This window comes from Vanessa cardui, chromosome 11 (genome assembly GCF_905220365.1).
Source record: "Vanessa cardui chromosome 11, ilVanCard2.1, whole genome shotgun sequence".
NCBI lineage: Eukaryota > Metazoa > Arthropoda > Insecta > Lepidoptera > Nymphalidae > Vanessa > Vanessa cardui.
Window position 1 is genome coordinate 5633867 of NC_061133.1, and position 17871 is coordinate 5651737.

The 17871-nt window shown below is 32.2% G+C and overlaps 1 protein-coding gene across 2 annotated transcripts in view; it reads left to right on the forward strand.

Annotated features, from left to right (window-relative positions):
- Positions 1–14435, forward strand: part of LOC124533782 — a 36601-nt gene extending 22166 nt beyond the window's left edge. The window contains exons 3-10 of one of the 2 annotated variants that reach the window (XM_047109292.1): positions 5596–5727; positions 7731–8381; positions 8559–8761; positions 8895–8994; positions 9795–9942; positions 10178–10303; positions 10822–10946; positions 14036–14435. In XM_047109292.1, coding sequence (XP_046965248.1) covers positions 5596–5727; positions 7731–8381; positions 8559–8761; positions 8895–8994; positions 9795–9942; positions 10178–10303; positions 10822–10946; positions 14036–14064 — 1514 coding nt within the window. In that variant the 3' untranslated portion in view covers positions 14065–14435. The remainder of the gene's footprint in view (positions 1–5595; positions 5728–7730; positions 8382–8558; positions 8762–8894; positions 8995–9794; positions 9943–10177; positions 10304–10821; positions 10947–14035) is intronic. The other variant, XM_047109293.1, reaches the window with a different exon arrangement.
- The last annotated feature ends 3436 nt before the right edge of the window (positions 14436–17871 follow it).

Consider the following 17871-nt stretch of genomic DNA (forward strand, 5'->3'; position numbering starts at 1 on the left):
TAAAAATATATATTTAGAAAGTAAATTTAAATTGGTTCAGGTATTCTAGCGCCAAAAGACAAGCATAAACTTTATAGATGTCAATGTCAGCCAGTGACAGATCGTTACACTTATCGAAATGATTGAAGGAATAATCTGTGCCCTCTCGGCACAATTAAGGCTATTTACAAATAGCGCCGCAAAAAAGTTAAGCGACTTACAAATTAACAAAGAATTTATTAGAATAATTAAAAAAATAACTATCCAGTAAAAATCATTATAGAAATGTTTTAGATTAAAATAATTTAGTTCAAATTCGACATTAATTAAGTTATAATCACACTACGCATTACAATTATTTAATCAATACATTAATTGATACGATTCTAGTTACAATATTTTTTTCAGTTACTTTGAGGCCAAATATTATGTTATATTTCAACAACGTAAAAAAGCGTTTCCAAACTATTCCTAGAGTATAATTTATTTTCCAACTTGCTTATAAGATAAGATTTAACAAAACACTCCATCTATTCATTGTTTGTATTGTACACGAAAATTACTTTCAATTTGCAATCATTTCTTCCCCAAGCCAACCATATCCAATATGTCGCTAATAAATCTACATTAAAAGTCGGGGTCTTAAAATTACTTACCAGTCAGTCACTTCATACATGTATTACTGACCTTTAGTATATTTTTCTTTTGATATAAATTTTATGTTTACTATTTACTGAAAATTTACAAGAATTTTATTATCTATTTATATAATAAAATTGGAGTGTCTGTTTGTAATATGAAAATAGGCCTTGTTTTACTCAAGGCATATGTATTCATACACGGTACCTATACCAAAATAACATTTTTTACAATTTTATTCGGTCTGCCTGTCTGTTTGTTCTTGCTAATCTCTGGCACGATTTTGACGGAACCTTAACTGGTAGATAACTAATATAATAGGGTACAATAATATTTATTTTTTGTTAAATTCAAAAGCGTTCAAGGTCGCGGGCACAGCTAGTTGTTTAGTTTAATATAATTTCGTTTTATTAAAATAATAATACGAATACTTTTGATTTTTATCTTTCTTATGTAATAACTCAACTAATAAATAAAAACAATCTTATATATTAATAGCGTAAGCCGATTTTTGTCTTAGTGATTATGGGATGATAGGATATAAACATCGGTTAGTCTCATTTGAATAGTTCGAGACATAGATGTACAGAAAAATAAAGATGATTGTTGATTGCCATTCACTAAGTTGTTGTGATTTAAAAAATAATAATATTAGAGAGCGGAAAAAAGTAACCGGCCGGTTAGAGAGTGGTACTACCACTGTAAAAGAAAAAACCGTAAACAAAATTAAAGAAAATTGCTGTCGACAAACTCCAATTTTTTTGAATAAAAGCGAAGTTTCGCGGTAGAACCATTAGCACTGTTATTAGTATCAGCAATCTAACTAAAACTTTATTGAATATCCTAATAAGGTTCATAGCTAATAAATAACAATTCAACATTTAGACAAATAATGAAATATTACAAAAAAAAAAAAAACGAAACATCAAATCTATATAGGTAATACATCCTTATACATAAAATTTATAAAAAAATTTCGAAATGGCTGGTAAATGAAACACGTAGAAATTATTGGAACATACATGCTTTATTTTTATTTAACAGTTATGTTTTGTCGAGAAAGAAAACATTGTGATGAAACATTTATCGGATGGAGGCCCGATAAATGGTAGAATATATCTTTTACAGAAATCCCCCCATAATGGAGAAGACAGAGGGTAATAGCCTTAGCCCAACATTGTTATATTAATGCGGTGTTACTAAAAAAGGAACATACAGTTGTAAACATAACAAGAGTTACAAATCATTACGTTAATTAATAGTATATAATAAATCACGCGAACGAATAAACGAATGCGTTGCGGTCATTAATATTCCTGACACAGAGTATATTTATGCAGATTAATTGGTTACTTTACCTGTGGAAAAATGAGGTTCTTATCAAGTAATATGGAAGCGATAACATTCAAAACCAATCATAAAGTTATTTATCCTACGCACGACAGCGAAGACAAGTTATTTTTACTCATATCTAGGTATGACTAATGGTTCACGTATTGTATTCAAATGTGCATGCGTTTTGGAACGTCAATAAAAAATACTATTTAATTTTACTACACAATGCTCCACTGACCTGTGTCTGATAGTTGTAAACATGATTTTCGACGAACATAATTGTATAGTAGTTTTTGTTTTAAGTTCATATTATTATTCTTTTATTATCATCCTACTCCTTGATACTCCTCTTCCTTTGAGGAGAACCAGGCTTATTCCATCACGTTATTCCAATTAGAGTTGTTAAATGGCTCATATAGCATAATTTCATTAAAATAAGGAGCATGTAGGTTTTCTCCCGATGATTTACTTCACCCAAACAAAGATGATTCTTCTTATACGACAAAAAATATTCTGATAACGTATTATATTTGATGCAAAGATGTAGTTGTACTACTTTATTGATAATGATATAACTAATTGTTATATTAATAAGGTTAATGTAGTGGATATAAACATTTAATAAAACCATTTTACTGAATGAATAATTTACATAAACTTTTACTCTTTTGCTTTTTAGGTATATATTTCTGTCTTAAACTTCAGGAATGGAATACGTTGTCTTTATACATCTTAAAAATACATATTTTATATGAATATTATATTATGCGGACTTAATGACAGTCCATAGATGAAAATATCTGTAATGCGAATTAACGAATGAATAACACAAAATAAAGTCGGTTACCTTACTCACAAATTAGGCCACAGATTTAATTTTATGATTGGAAATCGAAAAGTCACGCGAATTAAATTTTCACGCCTGTCCATCTGTAAACGATACAATAAACGGAGATTCATCTTTTTAAGCTTCGTTTTTATGATTTATGTGTCAAACATATTCGATTCATCAATGTGATCTGTCTAACGTAACAATGTTGAAAATTAGTATTAACCTGGATATTTTTTGCTTCAAACCTCTTCAACGCAGCACTGAATAGTATAATGAAGATATTAATACACACACACATTACATTTATCTGTCTTAGGGTGAATGTATAAGATTAAAACGTACTGTTTTTATACTTTACAATTTTATTTTTGCAAGCCAACTGACAAAGCATCCCTTCCCGGCAATTCTCAACCAACCATCGAACAAAGAAGTAATGTCCCTTATGCCTGTTGTACACTGGCTCTTTTACCTTTCAAACCAAAACTCAACACTAAGTATTTAGGCCAGCATAAAACCCTGCCACGAAAAAAGTTACCAAGCTTATCAAATGTGATTTATCAACGTAGCATTGTATTTATTATAGTTACTATAATATGCGGAAGATACCTCTGAACATACGCGTTTTAAATGATTATCATTAACTTATTATTGAAAGGAATTAATTACACAAACATTTAAATAGCTTTATTGGCACATTATTAAATCAAAAACACTACTGGTATGTAAAATGATTTGTTATGTGACAGCCTGATAATCGTTCGAAAGTGTCAGCTATGTCTACACAAGCGGAAAGTTTCAACACTATTATAAAATCGTATTTAAGTTATTAGAAAATGTTTTCCGAATACTATAAATTACGCCGTGTTGACACATGCAAACGTGATTGATAAATGGAATTTTACTTCCTTAAAATGATTGGTCGTTTATTTTATTAACTCGACCATGGCAATGAAATAATTAATAATACACAAACAATGCGACATTTCGGATACTTTCTAAATTTTTTGTTATATTAAGTAATATAAAGATTATTTTCATGTTTTATTTATAACGTGTAACATTTCAACCGACTTATGATAAAGGTTTTCTTAGACATCAATTCAGACGTTGCAATAAATACATATATGATTCAATAGTTATTAGATTAAATTAAAGACGGTTACCCGTCGCTACATACTTAAATACCATCGCAAATTTTATATAATTTTATATACGTTAAACCTTTTCAGCGCTGCATATTCTGGTATAAGTGTTATGTATTCAGCAGCTTTTTTTCAGTTAGCCGCTACTCAAAAAACATATCTTCCTTACTGAAATTTAATTATTGTTTTTATTTTATGTTGGTTAGCTTTTCATTTTTTAGACCGATATAAATAAAGCCATTTAATACAACGTCTAAGCCAATATTTTACCAGTTATGCTCGTGTTAAGAATATTATTATAGTAATTAATAATATTTTTCGATCCTGAATGATGATATATTAATGTACTCAAATTTTTATATATTTATTATGGCTATCAATCTTTCTTTACAATTATGTATTATTTTATTTATTGGCGTATTACTTGGAATTATATTAGAAATATGTAATATATCCAGTATTTTGTACGTATATTATAAAAGTATGCAAATGTGTTTTTTTCCAAAATTATTTGTCACTATGACCACTAGACCGTATTGGATACAAAACGTGCATATCATCATAAGCATATTACGGTTCAAATACATAAAAATAAAGTCAAAAGTAATACATTGCATACAAATTGACGCTACAAGCGGACTGTGAACTTGAACCACAAAATAGGGTCGCATACGCGTAGAGTCATGACCTCGTCATTCAATTTTCTGTCCACCTTCATTCATACGCTTCGTAGAATATGTCTGTTAACGCCCATTTAATCTTAATTTTTTATATTCAGATGTTCTAAAATACATAATAAATCCGTTATCTTATAGACTATTATTTTTTTCCTTGTCCTGTTTTGATGAACACTCTAACTGCATATGACATGCATGTCAGTATTGAATTTAATATTTTTTTACTCTTTTAAATATGATAAACAAATTTTGGCAGTATTATAAGGTATTGAATACGGTACTGTAATTTTTTTACTAGCATTCATGCCACCATTCCACGCGGTCAAGATTATACAGTAACTAATTTTAGTTCATATTTGTATATATTTAAGCATTTAATGTTATTAATTCTTATGTTAATCAATTATAAAACATTCAGTAGGTATATTGTAAGATACGTGGGCAGGAGTTCAATAGGAGCTGTTTCATTTAATTATGTAAAATTAATATGAGACATAATAGTAACGTTATGTATATATTTTTTTAAAAATTAATTTTTACTTTAAAGATAAACACAGATAATCCTCAAATTTGGAGAAATCGTATGTATGCTGTTATCTCGGAAATAGGTCATGTATATGTGTAAACAGACATATTAATAAATATTGTGTACACTGATACAATTAAATCATCAGAGTATCAATATAAATATAAAGATCTTATTTATTTTATTAATGTTATTATTCATATTTTTAAGTAATTAAATGACCAAGCAACACTTTCCTTAAAATTTCATCCCACGAAGCGGATAACACAAAGAAAGAATAAATAAACTAAACTTTTGATCAGACTAACAAAATACGAAAAAAAATATTTTTTATTTATATTAACTTTATTTTCCAAATAAATATATTGTTACCAGTATATAGAGTTTGTGTATACGGTATATAAGTCAGTTTTTTAAACCCATTAGTCCTCGAACTAAATACTAAATAAATATTTTTGTTTACAGCGACTCTATTAGGCTCCGAATGCGTGGTTTCCGAACAGTGCACCTTAAAAGTTGCCTATAGCGCCTGTTTAGATGGCGTTTGCCGCTGTTCAGACGGACACTTGCAGTTTAGGAAGCATACCTGTCTTTCTCGTAAGTATTATATTTAATTAATATTTCTTTAGTATTTTAAGCAACGTCTCATTATATACCCCAAACTGTCTTATTATATTTAAAACATTATCATTTTGTATAGTTTCATTTATAAACAAACTCTTGAATCTACGACTATCTGTATTGTCTGTAATAACATTTATAACACTTAATAATTGGCGCAGATTGATTACAAATAAATGCTCCACTAATTATTTATCTATAGTATGAGTAATATTATAATTATAAATGTGAAAGTAACTCTGTCTGTCTGTTGGTCTTTCACGACCAAACCACTGAACGGTATTTGATGAAATTTTGTATGAAGTAAACTTGAACTCTAAGAAAGGACAACCAACCCCGCAAATAAAAACGCGAGCGTAATCGCGGGAGTCAACTAATATTTATATATTTTTTCCTCACCGTAATTTAAATTGTTTTAAATTTTCCTCAAAGCAGTATAATATCAATAGTAGTACTAGTAGCTAGTACGACTTTCGATTTCATTACCGCTATTCAATAGAACTTACAGCAAATCGGTCACGTCACGGGTAATAACTTGTTGTTTTGGGTGCAGATAAGCCACCATGCCAATCTGTAACTCGGGCAGATGAAAGTCGAGATATTAATACCGATATCAATTCGATCAATCTAATTGAATATAACTGGTTGTAATATAACAATTCGTGATTGCGTTTTTCTAAATCGGATATTTCGCGCTAACCAATTTTTGTAACTAGCTCACTGCGTACATAGTAATCACTTCCGTAATGTATATCTGGAATGATCTGTGAGAAAATGAGGCGATTGTTCTGTCAAACCGATGCGGTGCCTTTAATGACACATTTTATTATAACTCATAATGCTTGCAGTGTGAGAATTATTTCACGCCTAAAGTAGAACTCGTACATCGATTAACGTAGTCTATAGAAACGATGCTATGCAACATAATTTTAACTCGCTATAGGTGTAGGAAACAAGATGAATGTACAGTTATTCCAATCCGTAAAACTTAACCAATGACTGCGGGATCAAACCTAGACAAGAACCGTTTCATTTTCATGTACTTTTACACGTAATTAATCTCATATCGGCGGCAAATTAAAACAACGAGAGGAAAATGTGTCGGAGACAAATCTAACCACACGCATTGGGACAGTTGAAAGAATGCCAAGAAATCCTTAAGGGACATTTATAGGGTGTAATTTCATTTTTCTTCTTTTTTAAAGGCTTATTTACTTGGTGGTAGGGCTTTGTGCAAGCCCGTCTGGGTAGGTCATCAGTTATTCCACCGCCAAATACAGTACTCAGTATTGTTATGGTCCGGTTTGAAGGTTGAGTGAGCCAGTGTAACTACATGCTCAAGGGACATAACATCTTAGTTCCCAAGGTTGCTGACACATTGACGATGTAAGGAATAGTTAATATTTCTTACAGCGGCATTGTATATGAGTGATGGTGACCACTTGCAATCAGGTGGCCTATATGCTCGCCCGCCAACCTATACCATAAAAATATATATTCTACTTTTATATTGTATTAATTTAAATATGACATGCAATGAAATAACCTACATTTAATACTTTATTAGCTAGAAATCTTTACTCCGAATATCTATGCGAATTATAAGTTAGGTTTATATTTATTAAGAAAGCGATTATCAGAGCATATAGTGAGAAGTCATTCATTTGCCATCGAGTAAATTACTGACTACGGTTCATATCACAACCGCTGTATATCACTAATGACTTTTTACGGCTGACAAGTTCAATACGGTTTCTATAGTTATTATTAATAATTCTTATATTGTAACTGAAAATGTACATGATATTAAAAAAAATATAGGCTTTCTTCTGATTTCACTTAACCATGATACACCTAAATTAAACAAAAAAAACAGGTATTCTCTTTGGTAGCTCCGTAATCTTCTACAAGATTTACGTGTTATAACCACCATCTCTTTTCTCGGCGAATTCTTATATAATACTGTTTCTTTTCCGTAGCTGCACCACCGGGTCACGTCTGTTACAGTAACGAACATTGCCGTTTGTGGGATAAAGAAAGTCATTGTGAATTCGTCATACCAAATCTATTTGGACGGTGTTCTTGTAATCCGTTTTTTAAGAAAATCGGAGATAAATGCGTCGCCCAAAAACCATCTGCGTATTCAACAGAGGCAGTGATACTTGAAAAAGATATGATAACCGTCGAGTCTGTTAAGGGAACACCATCCAATCAAGAATTGTACGATAAAGTATCCAAGCTTCAAAAAATTACCAAACCAGTTGATTCTATTGGAAAATCAAAATTAACAGCAATTAAAGACGAAATTCAACCGAGCAATTTACCTCTGTTCACCAGTAAAAATGACGTACTAAGTACACAAGAAGATAGTCCCCTTATGCAAACTGTATTAAAAGTACCTACTATTGAACCTAGTAAACTACCGGTATCAAATAGAAAAGATGGCGAACCTAATGAATTGATCAGAGTTGATGAAATGACAGCTAATTTGCATGCTAACGATCAACCAATTTATAGAGTAGTCACACAGCCAACAATTGAAAAGAAATCAAACAAGAAAGGAACTACAAAAGATCAGAGTAGTAACAAGGTCAATAAAAGTGGTCATCAAAAAAAGTCCTCACTAAAAGGTTAGTTACAAAAGCATCAAATACATTAATTCACAAACCTCTTCTCGTTAAATTATTCTTGGTATTATCGAAGAAGAAGAACGGTATGTTATAAATAAGTGTTATTAGAATTTAGTGTTTTTTTTTAATTCCAAGTACCTTCTTGTGATAATGAAATTGATCCAACATTATTTTTAGATAAAAATCGTATTCGCGCCGACCCCGTTTCATTCGACGTCGGCCCAGCGTCTTTGGGGATGCCCTGTTTCACGGATGAACAGTGTCATATGGTGGATCCAAACACACGATGTGTTAATAAGCGGTGTGATTGCGCATACCGCACAAATTCTACCTCAGCTTGTTCAGCTCGCAACAGAGGATGTTTGCCGGGCACGTTCCAAGTAAGTGAGTCAATTAGTCACTAATTTACGGTAAAGGTGCAACATTGGCGTTAAACTTAATTAATAATTAGTTGATATGAAAAAATATTTAAGTACCTATAAATTATATTATGTTTTAATTTATATATTACAGTGTCGATCGACTGGTACATGTATAAGCTGGTACTTTGTCTGTGATGGTCGTAAGGACTGTCCGGATGGATCAGACGAGAAATGCCAAGGTACAGGTAGAGGTAAATATCTATGCACGGGTTCCTTTCCTTGCACAACTTATTCTAATTCTATTAATTATTCTATCTGTATCACACTTATCTTTAAATGAAGCAAAGTTTCATTTAAAAACACTTCACAAATGTTTGGTGACGGATTATAAGCGCAATATTTAAATTATCGTTGTTGCTGGTAAATTGGACTAGGCGTTAAATGTAAATAATAACCTAAATTTTTAAGCAAAGTTATGTCTCTAGTTTAAATTAAAAGTTCTGAGACTAGAATTATTGTGCAATTTTATTTGGTAGCACTACGAAAAATAATGAAAAGGGTACAATCAGCGTCGGTATCCAGAGCCATGTCACAGACTATTTCGGAGCCTTAGGACAACCGACCATACTCTTTGACCGGTGACCCTTTTTTGCCGATTTTTTAAAATACCATCATATAAATCGAACATTCAAGTAAAGCTATAAACTTCTCTATAAAGTATTTAAAATTTTAGAGATAGTAATTTTTCAGAATGTGCCTTTTCATTTCACTTTAATTTTGAACCATTAAATGTACTTACGCAGTCAGAGATTATAGTACAGTATAATTAGTATATACACAGGATGTGATGCACTTATGTATTTATTATTTTTTTATAATTGTGTGTGTAAGTGAGAGAAGTGGTGAGAAAAGATATCATCGTTAATATATTGGAAATTATACGGTCGCAATTATATTGATATGGAAGAAACAGACAAAATTAACTATCAGACGGCCGTGCTCAACATCCTGCTTAATAACAAAAGAAAAACATAATCCGACATTCTTACAGATGGTACCGGCGAGCGTTGCCCAATACACGCGTTTCGCTGCGGAGGAGCGGGCTCGCCATGCGTGTCGCGCGCCTCGCGCTGTGACGGCGTCGCGCAGTGCCCGGGCGGGGAGGACGAGAGGAACTGCCGAGCCACCAGGAGAAGAGGGTGAGCCATTGGATCTAGAACAAATATAACTTGACCCATGTCTTGGGGCCCCGAAGTAGCCGACAAATGCAAATCAACTGGTCATCAATTTTGTGTTTATATCACAATGTAACGTTTTTCCTCGAGAAATTGTAGAAAAATGTAGTGGAATTAATAGATTCCGTAAATGTGCGCAACAGGTTGATGTCGAGGCTAGTTTTGTAAGTTGTATAACAGTACGATCGTGTTTTTCCAGTTGTCCGCGACACACATTCCGCTGCGGGTCGGGTGAATGCTTACCGGAATACGAGTTCTGCAATGCCATAATCTCCTGCAAGGACGGCTCCGATGAGCCTCCGCATCTATGCAATGAACAATCACGGTAAATATAAGAAATCGTAGTTACATTTTATGATTGTAGACGTTTTGTGGAATTGGCCACTGGAAACTACTAGGAAGCACATATACTGATCGCTCATAGATTTTTTTGGGATAACAGTTTTAAAAATCTACGAGACCTTTTTTAATGTACTCCAAATTCAATCGTTTTCGTCTAGACTTAGGTTTTTTATTTTCTACTAAAATATATATACTATAAAATATATAACAAATAAATCTTGAACTAAATCGGAAATAAATAATATTACTAAGTAAATAAATATTTTGTCATTAAATTTTCATGGTCCAACATGACTTAGAGGTTTGAACATCTCGACCGCAGATCAAGTTGTCTAGCCTTACTAAAATTTCATATAGTAACTAATTGTGTTAGATGAACATCTGCATTTGTCTTAAGCCAAGCATTACTGTATTACAGTGTCTATATTACAGCATGTTAGTTTATTTTTATTAATAAAATTTAAAAGAAAGCTAAATAGTAAAGTAATGGTGTATTCTCAGTTGGCGTGCAGCGGACTTCTGTCCACTGCGGTGCGGGAACGGGCGCTGTCGCAGCACGGCGGTCGCGTGCTCGGGCCGCGACGGCTGCGGCGACAACAGCGACGAGATAGCCTGCGCCGTCTGCAGTGAGTCTACTCGCATACATATTCATAATCAACCCACACACACACACACACACACACACACACACACACACACACACACACACACACACTATATACTTGGTGGTAGGGCTTTGTGCCAGCCCGTCTGGGTAGGTACCACCCACTCATCAGTTATTCTTCCGCCAAATAACAGTACTCAGTATTGTTGTGTTCTGGTTTGAAGGGTGAGTGAGCCAGTGTAACTACAGGCACAAGGGACATAACATCTTAGTTCCCAAGGTTGGCGGCCCATTGACGATGTAAAGAATAGTTAATATTTCTTACAGCACCATTGTCTATGGGTGATGGTGACCACTTACCATCCTGTGGCCCATATGGTCGTCCGCCAACCTATATCATAAAAAAAACACACACACACACACATACTTATTCGAAGTATCTCAGGCTGTAAAAGGTTTCACGGTTTGTCTGGAACTAATTTGTCAGATTGTCATCTACAACCTACCTAACTTTTATTGGTGATTCGATTCCAAGATACCACGTCAATTGAGGCGCTTAATTCTTCCTTGATGAATACGCTCAAGCCCGTCTTCATGCGGATTGCAAGGTTAACAAAATAAACATGCGGTCGCCACACCTCTGATAAGCAATATCAGCACTCGGGCGCTTGTTGTACTTAGGACAGGGCTGGATAAACCTAACAAAAATCCCCTTTATGGGATGCGTGGTTAGGCCGGTTTGTTTCATTACACTAACTTATGTACATCTCGCTAAAACAACATTCGTATGCAACGATCAATGGATGATAATCACCTACATTTCCTGTTGTAAGTGCCACATGAACTGGATAAATGCGTCATTGATATCATTTCATTCGTCGTTTGTAACTATAGTGTGTATAACAAGAAGGACTAAAACTATCAAACACTATCACATTTACTACTGATGTAAATAGAGAAACATTATACTTATTCCGAGATGGCCCAGTGGTTAGAACGCGTACGTCCTAATCGATGGTTGCGGATTCAAACCCAGGCAAGCAGCACTGAATTTTCATGTGCTGATTGTGTATAATTCATCTCGTGCTCGTAGGTGAAGGAAAATATCGTGAAGAAACCTATATGTGTCTAATTTCACGAAATTCTGATCTACTTACCTGCATTGGAGTAAATCAGACAGACATACAGACAGACTGCTCTCATACAAGTTATTTTTGTTATTTTTAATTATCAATATATACTTCACTAACTTCACTTGAATGAAACAAGAAACGTATTTCATTTGTAGCGAAATACAAACAGTCTTATTCTGTAAGAGCTCACTTCGAATTCACCAGTAAAGCGACCTAACCGATACTCACTTTTAAAATAATATTTATAATAGTCATTATCGCATATCACTGTCTGGCGCATTGTATTCTACAGTTTCGAGTTTAGATTTACAGAAGAGCTCCACTGAGCCCAATTCGCAAGTATTCAAAGCGCAATCATATGACACACATTATATGCCAGTCATCTTAAAGCAATAGAAACTGTAATGATAATAACAATAAAAAATCCACATTATGTTTGATGTTTTTTCTAATTTTACAGCTCAGAATTTTGGATAAAAACACTATATTTTTATGCCCTACAATAACAAGCATTGCTGCTATGTTCATAATATAACATAGCAGCAATCGCTAAATAATGAGCATGATTTAATTTTTTTTTATGACAATGGTAGGCAGACGGGCATCCAGGCCACCTGATGGTACATGGTCACCCACAGTCAGTGGCGCTATAAGAAATTAACTACTCGATATATCCCCAATGAGCCACCAACCTGGTAACTAAAATCATATGTTCCATGTGCCTGTAGTTACCTGGCTCACTTATCATTCGAACACAATAGTACTGAGTACTGCTGTTTGGCTGTAAAATATCTGATGAGTGATACAAAATCCTACCACCAAGTAAAGCCTAACTACCACAAATAAATATGTGAAACGAATCGCATCCAGTATATTGCCATCGTAATTATAATATAAAATGAAATCGAATCGTACTCGTATTTTTTTTTTAAAGTGAGTATCATATTGTAACACACATAAAAAGAAATCAAGACTGTCAAGATGTAATAAAATAACATGACTATAGTTTTATTAAAGCCAAATCTTTTTGAAGTATAAAAAGTACCGTGTCATTATAAAACCAGGACGATGGTGTATTTTATAAGCGCAGTGTAAAAATCAATAAAATATCAATTCATATTTATTAATCCTTCAGTTCGAAACCCGATTACATTTGATATGGTCACGAAAATACTTTAACAACTCCACAACCATTTATTACTGTACATAAAAAGAAATGGCTCGAAAGCTTGGATTAACGAACGTTTATTGTTGCGTTTTATATTTAAAAAAAAAAATGTACAGTCATGAGATTTATCAGAATATATTCAGTGTGAATTCAATAAATTTGATAAGAAAAATATTCGTCTCACAAAGCAAGTAAAATAAAAATAAATCTACAATTTTTAAATCCAACGAAAATTTTCAACTTAATTTTTAAATTTTAAAATGTTCCTGGATAGTCTAAATATATTTTTCTCGTAAGTACATGTAAAACTTCAGAAAAGTTTATTAATAAGAATATAAAGACTATTGTTGTCATTTGACTCTTACGATATTTGAACAAACCTGGAATGAATTACTAGCATAAAAATATATTTTGAAGACATAAGTACTGGTGGTCCTATGCAATACCCAATTAGAGAACAACCGTCACCTGCCCAAACACGCCCTAAATACCTCAGCGCACCTCAATAGCACATTTGTCACGATGTTTGACCGTTACTTCAATGTAATATTTTCAATGTATTTAAAAAGTATTATAAAAACAAGTCTTTTTTATATTCAATAACAGAAAAGATTATACTTCATAATCCTATAAGATTTCTTTTTCTTTTGTTAGAACATCGATTAGCCGGTATGACATTCCGCATAGAGTTAATGATGTATTTACGATGGCGCATGCGCATAAGCTTTTGTAATAAACGAGATATAATACAATATCTAAATTCTTCTTATACCTTTAAAACTATTAACATAAATAAAAATGTATTTCCAGAATGCTCAGCACCACCGCAACTACCATGAAAACTCGAAGATAACATCAGGGATAAATCGTACCCGCAAAGATCTCAACTGTTCAATTATCATACACTCGATAGAATTTAAAGTCTAATGAACACTTTTATGTCTTAGGAAATGAACAGTGCACTAGCGATGAGGTAAAATAATTGTTTCTTTTAAAAAAATCCTTGCAAATTCAGTAAGAAATTAGATAATTGTTTCTAATTTTACAGTTTTTGTCTACTGTAACAGGCAAAAACCGTAAAACTAAAAACATTTACGGCATTGTGATTTTTTGGCAGTCATATTTTCTTAACAAAAAACTTTAGATTTATTAGCAGGCAATTTTTTCTGAATAGGAATAAAATGAGTATATATTTTAGATCTTTGTAAAACGTAATATTTTATATAAGCCTGTATCCTTTTTAATGTATGATTTTATTTATACTAATCAGAAAATCCACTGTGAAGTCGTGGATTTATTCATAGACTATGCCAGTATTCTCGCATTGTTTTTCTTTGACAAACAAACAATAACGGAAACCGTTATATTCGGTTGATGAACACTTGTTCCGTATACAATCCACAGCTACTACATTTTTTGTATCCGACACATTCTTTGCTCAATAGAAACTAAAAAAACATATGTTACTTAATTGCCTTTCTAGGATTATCTTAAAGTATAAATAATCATAAGCCACACGCAATAAGACTGAGAAATTATAATAGGGGTAATGGTTTGCAACTGCAATTAACTAATCAATCAAGCTAAAAATTCAGTAATTGAATTAAGTAAAATTTAATAATATTCTTAAAAAAAACATTATGTAATAGCAAAAACTTCAATTTTGGGAACTTCAATTTGGCAAGGAGCCTTGGAAGTCAAAAACTTAGATTTTTTATTTTATTAATTTTTTTTTACTAAAAAAAAATATTTCTATTTTTGAACGTGAAAAATACAGCAACATTTATATATTTATTTTATTTCCATATTGTTTTATACAAAAACTTGAAATAAATACGTAATTTTACATATTATAGTATTACTTATAGCTGTATCTTTTTTTTTCTAAATTTATTATCTATAAATAGCTGTCAAGTTAACATGTAATTTAAAACCCGCCTCCATTTGCACTTTTACATTTTAAACAATTTTATAGAGAATAAGATTTTAGAAAACACGTAACTGTACATATTTTAATGTCTAAGTCTATTTTTTCGAATTTACTTTTTAACAAAATTACCGTTTAGTTTAAAATTGACATTTTATTTAGCTTCTACGCTTCAGTACAAGACTCGACACCATTTACGGTAAAAACATCTTTTGAGCTATATCAAAAGTTTTTAATTTTAAGCATCATTAATGTATCATTTTTACTAATTTATTTATTAATCATTAAACTTTAAAATTATAATATATTTATGAAACTGCGAATTGTGTCGCATTATTTAAAAGTCGAAATCAAACAACTTTTGCAATGAAAATACAAATTTATTTCTCATATGTCATATCCTTTGAATAATTTTTTTATCATTGATTTTAATTTTATATGACAATAAAATTATTCGGACGGTTGTACAACCGTAGAGTATTATCTACACTAGCTGATATTCATAAATAAAAATTGTCTTTCTTTCTTTGTTAACCTTCAAATGTTGGTTTTGATATATTTTGTGTTCTATTATTTTAGTGATGTGTGAAAATGAGTGTAACTTGTTGTATTATAGTGTGTTGTTGTGTGTGAATGTCGAACAAGTATATTTATAATAAATAAATTAATTATTTATAACAGTCTTTTATTTTAAAAATTCTAAATATGTAATTGTCATTTTCTAAATATACCCAAACAGTTCATAGGTAAAATATGTTTTTCATACAATATATTTAAATGACAAATATCATTTTAGATAGAAAATAACATGAATTTTTGAACTAACAATAAAAGAAAAATAATGATTATTAGTTATTATTTTATACAACTAAAATATATAATGAGATCTGTATCAATCATGTCGGTTTTATTTATTTGACTATGGGAACTTAAGTACGTTATTTATTTAAATGTTCATTAATCCATGATGTAATTATGCTCAAACCCTGTGTTACAAGTGAGCACAACAGTAGTTGAAGTAGTCCAACCACTATTGCTTATTTAGTATAAGCTTTAGCTTTATAGTATCCCAGGCTTGACAGTGAACATCTGAATGAAAGTATAAGCTTTAGTAGGTACCTAGGCCTTTTGGGCTAGGTCATATGGGATGGTACCACCCACTCATTATACATTCTACTACCAAGGATTTTCATGAAACAATTTTTATTATTTTTGTGTTCTGGTTTAAAAGTTAGGAACATTATAACTGCAGGATCAAGGGCCAAAAAATCTCAAGATTAGTGGCGCTTTGGCGGTAAATGAATAATTTTAAATTTCTATACACAGTGATGACCACTCGCCATCAGGTGGCACATTTTCTCTCCACTCCTTCTAATAGTACCTAAGTGGTAATAGAGTTCGAATGCGAAGATGGGCATTACAATCAGGGAGAATATACAGCAATAGGTAGTCGCCCTAGCGATGCCTACAAGATACCGTTTCATGTTTTTTTTTGAAGGAACCCAAGTTATAATAGGAGGGGAGTGTGCTAGTGGAGAATTCATTTACTTGCAGTACGACAAACAAAAGAGTTACCGAATATCCTCGTGCGCGGTGGAATTGATAATATTATAGTTAAGCGGTGACATCGCGAGCCAGCACGCGTTGACTTTTTAAGGAAAGGGGAAGCAGAAATTAGAGGTAATAATTCTTCAGAGCGCTCGACGTGATACAATCGATAGAAAACGCTCAGCACCAAAGATTTTAGGGTATTTATGAACATTATATCATCATTGATGCGGACCGCACGTTATTATGACTATTAAGTACTTAGTGTAACCATCCCAAAACAATGAGCAATAGTCATCGCAAGAACGTACCTACGTGTATACAACGGGAGTGAAATTAGATATTGATGTGAAAAATGTAAGCAAAGTGCGGTTCTGGACCTCGAATCTTCGCGAGACTGTTTTGATAACGGCCTTGATATCGCAAGCCAGCACGCGTCCAGCCAGCCAGCATCCCTTGGATTAAGATCGCAATGAACGTCAATACCCAGTAGAGTATATTGCTTTGTATCACCAGTGTAGTACCATCGAGGGAACAAGGGAAAGTGGTGACTTTTTCGTTGTAAAAACGCGTTTTTATTTTTGGCATTAAACTCAACAAGATCATCAGAGCCTAATTTGTACCTATATCATCGAAAAGAATACTTTTTATCCATCAAATAGAGGGGAGACGATGTAGGTAATAACAATAATATTCGTTTTCAACCGACTTCAAAAAGGAGGAGGTTATCAATTCGTCTGTATTTTTTTTTATGTTTGTTACCTCATTACTTTTTACTGGGTGGACCGATTTTGATATTTCTTTTTTGTTTGAAAGGTAGTGCTTCCCGTGGGGTCCCATTTTAATTATATTTTTTTTTCGATGATGGTATCCGTATGAAAACGATATAAGTCTTAAATTTGCATTAATATCACGGCTCCAAATATAACAATAACTATAACTACGTTATATAATCGTAAATCGACTTTTAAGTAGTCTAATATTTTTCATTTCATTTAACCTAGGAGGACTCTCAAAAATATGTTAAATATGAAATTATTTTTATTACTTTTTAGTACATTTTTATTTGTTTTATAATAGTGTTTTGTTTGAAGTCGGTTTTTCTTTGTGTTAAAATTTTATATAACTGAATATAGACAAGAAATAATCATCAATGACTAATTGTTAGAGT